The sequence below is a fragment of the Crocuta crocuta genome, unplaced genomic scaffold, assembly GCF_008692635.1.
Source record: "Crocuta crocuta isolate KB4526 unplaced genomic scaffold, BGI_CrCroc_1.0 scaffold102, whole genome shotgun sequence".
NCBI classification, from domain to species: Eukaryota; Metazoa; Chordata; class Mammalia; order Carnivora; family Hyaenidae; genus Crocuta; species Crocuta crocuta.
In genome coordinates, this window is record NW_027530019.1 from 8,911,133 (window position 1) to 8,923,769 (window position 12,637).

The following is a 12,637-nucleotide window of genomic DNA, read 5'->3' on the forward strand; positions in this document are numbered from 1 at the left end:
GGAGTGCCGCCTCCACCCGGGCCCCTAGGGGTGCACTTCCAGCGTCCACCCAGGGTAAATTCGGATCAAGTGCGAGTTACTCAAAGAGAAAGTTTGGTAGGAAGAGGAGACAATAAAAACCTCGTAGGGCCATAAATGCCTACAGACAAGGAATCCTTATCTAGGCTTGCCTGGAGTCTAGATCGTTTGACTTGCATGATTCAGCGTCTCTGGGCTCCTTACTTAACCTCAGCCCTCAACCCACTTCTCAGATCTTCTGTTTCTTCACTTAATTCTTTCCTTAGTGCAACAACATACACATGCCCACACACCTTCTTGAAGAGGAGAGGCTGGACAGGAGTTCCTAACAGCTCTCGCCAGTCAGAGCTGTAAACTTTTAATGGAATCAGCCCCAACTAGAGAAACAAAATAATCACATTCTGGTAGCTTTGTATCACCAGGCAGCGCTCTTGGCAACTCCGACCATGTCGCCCACTCCTTCATAGAGAATTAGTAGTATTTCTGAGTTCTAGAAGATGGGGGAGGTGGTGAGGGGGAAGGTAGAAGAGAGGACACAGAGCATTAAGAAAATACAGAAGAACTTTGAATGCTGAAGACCAGCTGTGCCGGGCTGAATTTTCTTAAAGATTTGTAACTTTATTTTTTGCCCACCCCTTATAACACACATAGGAACCCCATCTCAACCTGCGGTAGGTAAGATTCAGTAACTATGTCTGAAACACAACTGAGCATTAGAAATGCTTCAGTATTTTAAGGGAGTTCAGAAAGGAGGAAAAAGTGTCCCTCACTTCTCTAGGCCAAGTGAGAAAGGAGGACCCCAGAGTGCAGGGATTGGCCCAACCCATTGAGAAAGCACCTCAGTTTTGTCACAGGGGCCTCTGACTGAGGGTTTATGTACCTAGTTTCCTATGTTACTAAGCAGTTACTTTCTTCTTGTATCTGTATTTCTGTTTACGCGAAATTGTAGGTGTATGTCTGACTGTATCTTGTGCTTCTTTGTATCAGTATATATTGTGTATATATAGGAGTCATGGTGGTGAGTTAGGGGAGAAGTGAGTGAAGACTGACAAGATTGGAAGAGATTCTACTGTCAGACCCTCCTTGGGTTGCCAAGGAGGAAAATGTTCCAGAGGGAAATTAAAGCTTTGTAGGAAAAGCAGGATTGCTGGGTATGGGGACTTTTCATTTTAGTCTGACCACTCATGCAGGAGATCTTTTAGCTTAATTATTAAAACCAATTTGGGATCAAGGTCATCCAAAATTAACTTTAGAGTAGGCAATGGAGATTAAGGAAAACCTAATTCCTTAAATTAAACAAGAAGAATTTTATTCACTTTTTGCCTTAGTAATCTTTAATAAGTATTTTGGTGACTTGGAAATAAGTTAACATTGTCCTTCAGTACTGAAGATACAGAGAGACTTTTGTTAATGTTTCTTTGAAGCACCACCACCACATTAATGGAGATGAGCCATTCTTGTAAAGTATTTTATAACCTCCCACTAAAATGTATACAGGAATAATGCTGATATGTAACACTAACCAAAGTACATTACACTATTATTATTTGCTTATATTGCAACTATTTGTTTTTGAAATTTCAGCATATAACATGTATTTGTAGTATTAACAAACTTGCTTTATCTTTCTACCTTACTAACCAAGATATTCTACATTGTATAGCCTTTTTAAAAACATAAAGCCTTCCATCACAGTTGTAATGGCTTTAGTCTAGGTGTCATAAAGAAAAAAATTCTTAGACCAATAAGCAAAATAAATATCACTATCACATATTATCCACAAGTTCTTAGTTATATTTTTAGCTAGAGTTGAAACATATGTTTCAGATTCCGTTAAACATGAACATTCATACTTTGGACTCCAACTACTTGAAGAGGCTTTCTGAAAATTTTGTGAAAGCACTAAAGATTGACAGGGTTGGTCAAATCCCTTCCTGCCCAATCCTTAGGCCTATATTGGTGACACTCAATTAATGTTGAATGAGAACAGAATACCGTACAGGGCACAGAGAAAGCATAGCTCCCTCTTGTGTGTGAAATAGAGGATGCCACCTACAGAGAGAGGAACTTACTCATTCCTATGAATTCATTCATTCAACCCACAAGCTGATTAGTATATGCTACATGCAAGGGATACAAAGATGGAGATCAGAAGGTAATAGGGAGACTGATGTTCAAACAATTACAATCCAATATGATTATTGTGATCGTGGAGGTATATTCAAAATGCAATCAGAACATTAGAGGTAGGAACATCCACACTGGCCCAATGGTGCCAGAGGAAACTTCACAGAAGAGCTAACACAAGCTGTGACTTGAAGGATGAAAAGGAGTTGCTAAGGGGTAAGAGCATTCCAGGCAGAGGAAATAGCATATACAAAGGCATGAAGAGTTAATAGAGTATGTCAGATTCAGGGAGAGGCCAATAGATGAAGATGCGATGGTAGGTGAGATCCTATCATAAAGGACTTTGTATATGATTGTGAGATTAGGTTTTACCCAGAGCAAAGAAATAAAATGATCGTTTCCTTGTTAGAGAAAAATGTTCTGGCACCAGGCAAGATAGAATAAGGCTGAACTAGGGCAGTAGGGAAGGAAACTCATGGATGGTTTCAAGAAATGTTGAGGAGAGAAGATGGTCTAGCTTTCTGGCTTATTTTATTAATACAGTGGTGATGCCACCAAAGAGACAAGGACAATAAAAAGCAGAGCATAGACAGTGAATTCAGTTTGGGACCTGTTAAATCTGAGGCATCCATGAGAAAGCCAAGGAAAAGTGTCAGTGGGGTAATTGGCCCAGGTAAGCTGTCTATCTGGAGACATATATTTGAGAAGCACAAGTCATGGGACTAGATGAGTTTGCCTAAGGAGTCATGAAGAGTACTCGAAGAAAAGAGCCAAGACAGAATCCTGGGAAGCAGAAACATTTCAGGGGCAGGAAGGACTAGCAAAGGGCTACAAAAGGAATGGCCAAAGGCAGGAGATCCAGGAGAACATGGTGTCATGGAGATCCAAGGAGAACAAGTTTGAAAAAAGAGGGAACAGTCCACAATGCCAAATACCACAGACAGGTCAAGAAGGATGAGAAGTAAAAACTTACCTTTGGATTTAGTATGTGGTAACCTAATGGAGAAGATGGGGATGGAGAGAAGCCAGATTGCAATGGGTTGAGGAGATAAAGCAATGCAAATACCAGCATAGACTATTCTTCCCAAAAGCCTGGCAAAAGGGAAAGGGGAAGAGTGAGACAAGACAGTAGCAGGAGGGGACCAAGAAGTTCAAGGGAGAGAATCCCTTCTCTTTGTGTTCCTAACATGGGAGAAATTTAAGCGTATCCTTGAGAGAAGAAGCCAGTAGAGAAAGAGAAGCTGACAAGTTGCAGAGAGAATGTGGGATGACTAGGGAAAGGTGGTTGTGAAGGCAGGCAAGGATTGGACTTAGAGCCCAGGAGGAAAAGAGATACTCATTCCTCTGTAATGGAAGAATTGAAGGGTTAAGAAAAAAGCAAAATTTCATGGGAAACCTAGGCTCAGAGCTTATGTGATTTGTCTAAAAGACAGGATTAAAACTGTTTGTCTTTTTGCCTGATACTATGCTACCCCCCAGAGATAGCATAGGAGGTGGCCAGCCTAGAAGGAGAGTGGAAGGCTGGGAGCCACAAGGTATTATAGAAGAATCACAGAATTTACAACTAGAGGGGACATGGAGATCATCATATCCAATAGCAGATGAGGAAACCAAGGACCAGGGAGGTTGTCATTTGCCTGTCTAATGTTTTAAAATAAGTGAAGAACTGGTTCCAGCCCAGAGTTCTCTCCAACATTGTCTCTCCTTATTGGATAAGGAGATAAATGGGGCAATAAGATACCCCCTCCTTCCCAATCTGGTAGCTGCTATCTATTCATGTCACTCTGTTTCAAGTATTATTCTTAGTACTTTACACACACAATCTTGTCTCATACTCACAATGACCCTGTGAGGTAAACACTGTCATCCCTACTTTTTAATAAAACCAAGTGCCTGTAGAGGCAGGTAACCAAGTAACTTGCAAGAGGCAGATGCAGAATTCAAACACAGAGCTGCTTAACCCCAAACTTATTCTTTCACTATTTCACTTAACAAGACACTACCTGGCCAGACTATAAATAATGCAGCCTCCTGGGCAAACCAAGGTCCCAGTACAGATCACACACAGGGAGATGAGCAGAGGTGGGATCACTGATTGTAAGATGAGGTAAACTCAATTGATTTCAATTATTCTAGAGTTGCCAGAGGAGGAGCCAGGGTGCTTGAGAAAGCTGGACAGACCAGTGTGGGCACTGTCAGGACTGAGAATCAGCCCTCTGATGATATCATTAGATTATATACTTAGCAAAGCTGTCTGGCCTTTGTTCCTTTGGAGGCTGAGGAGGAAAGCCAATCGTTTTGTAATCTGTACCAACTTTCACCCTTATGCCTTCATTTGACTGTAAATATAGCTCTCTTTATGTTCTGTGATCTGTCTGATTAGGCTGGAGGCCTGAGAGAGATAAAAGAGAATTATATTTCTTAAGACAGTTCCAGAGGAAGCAGAGAAGCCTCGAGGATGGTCGTGGCACTGATTTAGGGGATCTGAGGGTTAGGAAAGGTGCATGGGGCAACAGAGATGGATTGCCATGACCTTCATTCCCTCACAGCCAAAACACAGGGAGATGGATGGCAGAGGCACAATGGAATGGCGGTAGCAGTAGAATCTGTTGAGTTCCAGAGATGAGGGAACTGGTCTGTTTTATTCTTAGCTATATCTTCAGCACCAAGAACAGTACCTAGCTCATAGACATAAACATCTCTTGTCCTACAGCATAGGCCTGCGCCTCACAGCCCCATCAAAATGGCTGCTTTCGGACACACATTTCCCTTCTATACTGGCCTCAAGCCAATCTTCCCAATGGATACCACCTTGGCCGTCATCATTGCCATCTTTCTGACTGCACTGATCACCTTCATCATCATCCTGCCTGGCATTCGGGGCAAGATGGTGAGAAACAAACCCAGCCCTGGACACCCCAGCCCCAGAGAGACCTTGGCCTCAAGGTGAGGGGGCCAGACTCTCTGACTACAACCAGACTCAGGAAAGACTCCAGTCCCGAGAGAGTGTCACCCACGCCCCAGGAGGGAGCTCCCTACTCATTGATTCAACACATAATTATTGAGCACCTATTACGTGGCAGACACTCTGATCTCAACAGTCCAAGTGACCTCAGTTTTAGAACCCCCGCCCCCACACACCCAAGAGGAAGGGTGGATTTGGAAGGAGGGTGTTCCTTCTTAAACCCACCCACCCTGTGACTCAGAGGCTGTTTTGGCTGCTACGGGTAGTGACCAGCTTATTCATCGGGGCTGTGATCCTAGGTGAGTATAATCTTGGGCAACTGCCTCTGTCCCATCTAGTTTGCCCCACAGCCAAACTCCCCACTCCTGGTTTGCTTATAGCAACTTCTGATTCCCGGGGTGTGGGGGGTGGGTAGGAGGGGCATAAGTAGAGTGTGAACAAGGGGAGTCTTGGATTCTGACCCCTTTATTCATCTTGAGCAAACATATTATTGACAAGCTAACCATGAGCTAGACCCTGAGCTAGTTAATAGATATACAATTATGTGCAAAACAGACCTAGACCCCTTGGAGCTCTCCTGACTCTAACCCAGTAATGCCCAGATCTTCCTGAGTTCCTGTATGTCCAACTCCCCAACCCCAGCCGTGAATTTCAGTTCTGAGTGGTCTGTGGGCCAGGTCAGCACCAATACATCGTACAAGGCCTTCAGTTCCAAATGGATCAGCGCTGATGTTGGGCTGCAGGTTGGGCTGGGAGGAGTCAACATCACACTCACAGGTAAGGGATGGCTCTTACCTGGGAGGGAGAAGATTCTGCTGTGTCTTTGGGATCTAGTTTGGTGTGGTCTAAAGACCTACAGGATGGGGGGATGGTAGGAAGGGAACTTTCCAGAGATTGATACCAGCTTCTGTACATCTGCCCACTGTGATGAGCCCCTACCCAGGCAAATGCACACTCTGGTCCTTGGGTTCCTGCTGAGCACACCTGTCCCATTCCTCCAGGGATCCCAGTGCAGCAGCTAAATGAGACCATCAATTACAATGAGGAGTTCACATGGCGCCTGGGTGAAAACTATGCTGAGGAGTATGCAAAGGCACTGGAGAAGGGCCTGCCGGACCCTGTGCTCTACCTGGCTGAGAAGTTCACCCCAAACAACCCATGTGGTCTGCATGGCCAATACCGCCTGGCAGGACACTACACCTCAGCCACGCTCTGGTGAGGGTGGGATGGAGGCCCTGCTGGCCTAGACCCAGGGATGGTGTTTCTATCTATCTTTCCTCCACTCATGTGGAAATCCCTAGTGGGACAGGCTGGCACCAGCCCCACAGTACTTTGTTGGGAAACCTATAGGCAGAAATCCATATCTCACATCTCTGGGTATTCTTGGGTACTTGAGCCTCCACATGGGCCCTTCCAAGTAGAGGTGTCTAGACCAACCTTCACTAGATCCCTGGCTCTCCAGGGTGGCATTCCTCTGCTGGCTGCTGGCCAATGTGATGCTGTCTATGCCTGTGCTGGTCTACGGTGGTCACATGCTGCTGGCCACAGGCATCTTCCAGCTGTTGGGACTGCTCTTCTTCTCCATGGCCACATCACTCACACCACCCTGTCACCTGCGCCTGGGCACCGCTACACTGCACACTCGCCATGGGCCTGCCTTCTGGATCACATTGACCACAGGTGAGGTCCAGCCCTGAAGACAGACACTGGAGGGCTTAGGGCCAGGGAGGGAGGGCCAGGGACCACCATATTGGTGGGGGTTGAGGGTCTGCCTCTGGGGCCAGCATGCCTTTCCTTCCTTTAAAGCCCTATCCCTCTTACATCACTCTCTGGGCTTTTTCTCCCCAGTTCCTCTACCCACCCCCATAGATGCCTACTCCCTGTGTCTTTTGTCTCTGTCGTGTCCCTCATCCCCTAACTCTCCCTTCACCCAGCTCTTTCCCAAATCTTCCAATCTTCTGTCCCTTCCTGCTTCCCCCAAACACTCTTCTCTGTGTCCTCCATTCCTAGAACCCTTCTCTTTCTCTGCCTCACATGGCCTTAAATTATCCACAAGCCTTTCTCCTCTCATGTTCTCTCATGCCTTTTCTCATGCCTTCTCCTCTATGCCTTTCCACCAGAATTCTCTGTTTTCAGAGTTCTCTCTCTTTCTTCTGAGATGTAATTCAAAGAGCACTGGGCCTAGAATCAAATCTCAGAACAACAGAGCCACACCAGCCATATGACCCAAAGCCGGTCACTTCTCTGAGTCCCAGTTGCCTTGAAACGAGGATACCAGCATTCCCTGAGAGTTGTTCTGATGCTCTTGCAAGAATTCCTTGGGAGGGTATAACTATCACCAAGGTGGGACACCTGTTGTCTCATCCCCAGGACTCCTTTGTGTGCTGCTGGGCCTGGCCATGGCAGTGGCCCACAGGATACAGCCGCAGAGGCTGAAGGCTTTCTTCAACCAGAGTTCAGGAGAGGACCCTACACTGGATTGGAATCCTGAAGAAGGGGGACTCCTGAGCCCCCGCTTCCGGTCCACAGCCGAGAGTCCCGAGCCCCAGGACATTCCTCTGTCAGAGGCTTCCTCTGAGACATGCTGTAAGAAGGAGCATCCCAGAGAGCCTGACTGTACCCTGTAAGGTTCTTCTCCCTGGTGGCCATCCGGACTTCCAGTCTGGTTCCAGATCTCACTGGAGCCTCATAAACCTGCCAGAACTGACAGCAGGATGGGTTGTTTCATGCCCCAAGCCCCAATCTATAGGTGGAGAAGGAAAAAGAGGCTTTTCCTACTGATGTTAAAAAAAACAAAACAAAAAGCCCTAATATGCTGAACAGACACAGGAGCTTCCCATAAACCCTGTCTCCATGGTAAGACCTAGCAGGTGCTGCCAGCAACCCTGCCTTCCCTTGATGCCTTGCCTCTTTGAGGTGCCATTTATTAGAACTCAGCTTCATCTACATTGTGTGTATGTGTGTGTGTGCGTGTGTGTTGGGGAGGTTACAGTGTGATACCTTTACGGTCTCCCCTATCCGTCTTGTTTTCCTTTTTCTGGGTCCCTTTTGTTCTTCTTTTACTTCCCCAACTTGTGTGATCTCTCGATACAGTGAAAGTCCTGGGTGAGAGAAGAAACCAAACTTCTTGTCCCAGGATATCAAACACGTGTGCTACATTATCTTTAAGCTTCACTTCTCAAATTTGCTAAATAAGATTGTAGGTCTTGCCAAGGACCTAAAAACGAATCCCAGGATTTACATTTTTATGCCTTGCCGACATCTACTTTAGTTAGCCCTTAGATACCACCTCTTAGTGAGGTGGAGTTAAACTCCATAAACTGGAGTTAGTAAATGATCTAAAAAATGCCATTCCCTCCAGGTCCACTCACCTGGGCCAATGAAGGGGGAACCCACTGGGCCAGTGGGATGGTGACCTGCCTGGTCACTGCTACCTACCATCCACCTGGGGCAGCTCAGGAAGATACTGGCTCTGGTGCGTTCCCCTTTGGTCACTAGAGGGCGCCCCTCTCCCAGAGCCTTGTGGCAAGGCAGCGAGAATGGACTTGGCTGCTTCCAACCCAAGGAAGTCGGCTGAGGACTCACATTCCCCAAGCCTGGGAAAGCCATGAAATGTAATGGAAACAAGTTTAAAAAAAAAAAAAGGAAAAATATTTATTTACAGGTCACTCTAGGAGACTCCCCCACCCCCATCCCTGCGTTTCCCTGGTGGCTCCCCACCCCTTCCAGGGCAGTGACTTTCTTGGAACTCTCCTGGCCCAACCCCAGCCAGCATTGCTACCCGGCTTGCAGGGAACTGAGGTGGAGTAGCAATCTGAGGTTGAGTCCCCCTCAAAGTTTAGTATTGGTCGTTAAGTCCAGGGCTCCAAACTGCTTATGCAGTGGGTTGTTCAGGATGAGAAGAGAGCTCCCTTTCTCCTGGCTACCGTAGTCCTTGACGCTTTGGTCCAAGAAGGTGCGAAGCGCACTGGGCCACGAGTAGTGGAGACTCACCACCGCCACTCCAAGCAGGAGGCACAGGATGCCTGCCACAGCGCCAACGGAAGGAAACAGGGTAGTCAGGGCTCCAAGCCAGTATCTGGCCTGCCCCCCTCCGTCTCCTGTGCGCTACCTCTTACGTTTCCTCCCCCAACACCCAGGGCAGAAACACCCCTAATACGGATTACTTGGATACACAGTTTCATGTGCTAACTGGGGCAAGATACTGAACCCCTCAAGAACCCCCTCCCCTCATGTGTAAAACGGGTATAACCGCACCTGCTTCTAGGAACTAAGAGGAGGAGATTAGATAGTATGTGTGAACTCGTTTTGTTGACTGTAAAGCACACACCAGTATAAATCCAGTCCCCACCCCAGCCTCCCGGAATCTGCCTCCTCGGTCCTCACCGGTGGCCAAGGTGACCCAAAAGGCAGCGCCATAGTGAGTGGTGAGAGTGGAGGAGCCGAGACGGAGAGGGCAGAGCTGCACGCTGGAGATGGAGGCGAAGGCGAAAATAGAGAAGAGCGTGAAGGCACCGGTGGTCAGGAGCGCCAAGCCTCCGTAGAGCGGAACCGGCATGGACAGCAGCCCGTTGGAGAGGAGCCAGAAGCAGAAAGCCACCCTGCGGAGGGGATACACCGCGCCGTGAGCTGGGCTGCCCCAGCCTCGCTTCTTCTCCGCCCCTCCCCCAGACGGAAAGCGGGGCTGGGGCGGCGGAGGCGCAGGGGAGTGTTCCAGGGGAGTGGCGGGCGCCCGGCCTCTGCCGGCTCTCCGGGTTCGCGCGGTCTGTGCGCGGGACCTCGTGACTTTCTGACTCGAGAGGCGGAAATTCTCACTTCCGGCCCTGTGGGGCCCCCCACCCCGCCACCCCCTCCCTCCCTCGGCCACGCGTGCTTCTCTCCAGCGCTCACCACAGCGTGGCCGAAGCATAGTGGCCCGCCCGGCGGTACTGGCGGTAGAGCCCGCAGGGGCTGCTGGGGGTGAACTTCTCCGCCAAGTAGAGAACGGGATCCGGCAGCCCCTTCTCCAGCGCCTCCCAGTACTCCGCGGCATAGTTCTCGCCCACCCGCCAGTTAAAGTGTTCGTTGTAGTCTATGGTCTCGTTCAGCTGCTGCACCGGGGTGCCTGCGGAGGGAGGATGAGCGGCAGAGTCACGCAGCTGCGCGCAGCTGGGGACCCCGCAGCTGAGCAAACACGCACAGGAAAGTGGAGGTGTGAGAGAAGGCAAACTGTTTGGCAGCGGTTGGGGAGAGCACAGCTCCGAAAGGAATAAACTCTTTGAGCCTGTGGGGTCCGAGATTTCCTCCGGATGTCCCTGCCACACTCCCCCAACCATGGGGTCCGCCAACAGGAGTTCACTTTGCCCCAGCCCCGCCTCACCTGTGAGTGTAATATTAATTCCCTCCAGGCCGACGTGCAGACCAACATGGGCTCTGACTCGTGCTGCGCTGAAGGCCTTGTAGGATGTGTTGGTGCTCACTCCACCCACCGACCACTGTGCGCTGAAGTGCACGGCTGTGGGGAGAGGCTCCGTGTGAGGGGAGGGGAGGGAGGGAGAGAAGTGGGGACATGGAATGGGGAGGGCGATGATGGCAGGTAGGATGAAGTGCAGAGAGATGGGGGGTCTAGGGTCCAATGTGGTATACATGGTAAGGGTGTAAGACTGGGCACTAGAAAGAGCTGCAGAATGGAAAGAGGGAACAGGGCACGAACCTCCAATCTCCATTTTCCCAGGTGCCCTCTGCCCACCTCCAGCCTCACCCAGGTCCTCTCCCCACCTGCTGCCCCACACACTCACCCACAATTTCTGCGCCTATGAAGAGACTGAGAAGAACTCTCACCAGCCAGAACCAGCGCTGCAGGAACAGGCATCTGGGTCAGGCCCGGTAACGGCTGGGCTAGAGTCCCCAAGACCTCCTAGATCTCTAGTGCCTTGGAAACTGTCCCCTCTTGTGCTATACCTTTTTCCCAGTTCCATTCCTGATGTTTTGAAGCAGAAGTCAGTTTTGTTTTTGTACAAGTTCCTCTGAGCCATTGCCATTTCTGAAGTTTTCTAGCCATGCATGTCGGCTGCCCCAGTCCCATTTCCCAGTGCACCCCACAACATGGCTTTCTGCCTGGTGCTAGCCCGCCACCTTCACCCGCCAGCTATCTGGCTCCTGGTGCTGGTCATGCTGGCTAGTTGAGTCACTACTATGGTGAGGCTCAGTGAGTCCAGAAGTGGGTCATGGGGTCATCTTCCCCAGGAGAGGGTGGCTCCAGGGTCCTGTCACCACATAGAGGAGGTGGGAATGCAACTTCTCAGATATTCCTAGGTGCACCAGTTTCCCAAGGAAACCAACACAGATCAAGGCTGAGGGAGGCTAGAAACTTGTAGACTTGAAAAACAACTTAGGTTCTAGGAGAAGAGGGGCAGGGGAATCCAAGGAAAAGTACCCAGTCTGCTATAACTTTGAATCCTGTGTGGGAGTCTCTGAGCCCTTAGGATGGGAGCACTCATACACTTGCACCTCTATGCAGCAGACAGTGAAACACAGCAGTCTCAGCTGCTGGTTTCTGTCCTCTCGGTCTGCCAATCATCGAGTCATCACCTGAAGGCTGAGATTGGAGTGCAGCCACGGTCTGAGGGAAGGAGGAAGACTCCACCAGCATGGAAGACTAGAATCAACCCCAGGATTACTGGACTGGGCACTCACTCCCTGCAACAGCCTCCTGAATGATCCAGGTGGGGTCAGTTTCTAGGATGTTTTGCACAGAGCCTCAACCTCCCCCAGTCCTTGGAAAGACATGCCTGCTGCCCTAGACTTCCGTGTGCTCCACCTATGCTCCTCTGGGTCAGTGTTTCAGTCTGACTATCCATGGAAGCATTTGCTACCATATTACCTGTCCTAGTTCTTCCAGAGACAAGCTGCCCACGACCCCCAGGCCCTAGCATCTAGCACCCCCTTACCGAGTGGCCACGGATCCCAGGCAAGATGAGCAGGAAGCTGGCAGCCAAGGCCAAGAACACCAGAATGACGATGAGCAGTGGGACGCTGATGCCAGGAGCATGCCGGGGCTGGGGGTAGAAAGGCAGCTCACCATTCCACAGAGTCATGCTGCAACCCGGCCAAGCTGGGTTCGCTGGAGTGGGAATAGCAGGTACCTGGCAACCGAGGCTGGGCCCCACTTCTCTTTATCCGGTCCCCTGCGTTCTTGGACAGGACTCAATGGGCAGGTCAAGCCTGAGCTCCTAACTTTCCCCTAAAGAAGTGCAGCGGCTGGCTGCCTTCAAGTGCTCTGGATTGGCTGGAGCAGGGTTGGGTAGGTGAAGGAGAGGAGTTATTTCTCACTAGCTGTAACCAGTTATGTTCAAGGCTCTGCGGGTTTGCTCTGTGTTTAGAAGTGGTGTGGGATCTGGACCCCTTTTATAGCAGCCTGGGCAGCTTGCTGGGTGATGTCAGGGCTTGGCAGCTGGGTGTGACTGGGAAGAGAACTTGCAAATAAGGGGCGGAGGTTGCTATGCAAATGAGAAGAGCCCTGACTCCACGGCAAGAGGGCTAGCCTCC

The 12,637-nt window shown here is 49.6% G+C and overlaps 2 protein-coding genes across 3 annotated transcripts; one reads left to right on the forward strand and one right to left on the reverse strand.

Annotated features, from left to right (window-relative positions):
* Positions 1-4,888: 4,888 nt before the first annotated feature.
* DUOXA1 (dual oxidase maturation factor 1) lies at positions 4,889-7,737 on the forward strand. Of its 2 annotated transcripts, XM_077764332.1 has the most exons (6): positions 4,889-5,035; positions 5,352-5,409; positions 5,753-5,887; positions 6,112-6,325; positions 6,573-6,790; positions 7,481-7,737. In XM_077764332.1, exons 1-6 carry the CDS (start codon positions 4,889-4,891, stop codon positions 7,735-7,737), a joined length of 1,029 nt encoding a protein of 342 aa, XP_077620458.1. The 2 variants fall into 2 exon arrangements, with proteins under 2 accessions (XP_077620458.1, XP_077620459.1); XM_077764333.1 differs by lacking the exon at positions 5,753-5,887.
* A 1,150-nt stretch (positions 7,738-8,887) lies between these two features.
* DUOXA2 (dual oxidase maturation factor 2) lies at positions 8,888-12,186 on the reverse strand. The gene is made up of 6 exons (XM_077764334.1): positions 12,040-12,186; positions 10,888-10,945; positions 10,470-10,604; positions 10,001-10,214; positions 9,497-9,711; positions 8,888-9,135 (listed from the first exon to the last, which is right to left on the reverse strand). The coding sequence occupies exons 1-6, from the start codon at positions 12,184-12,186 to the stop codon at positions 8,942-8,944; spliced, it is 963 nt and encodes a 320-aa protein (XP_077620460.1). The 3' UTR covers positions 8,888-8,941.
* Positions 12,187-12,637: the final 451 nt, after the last annotated feature.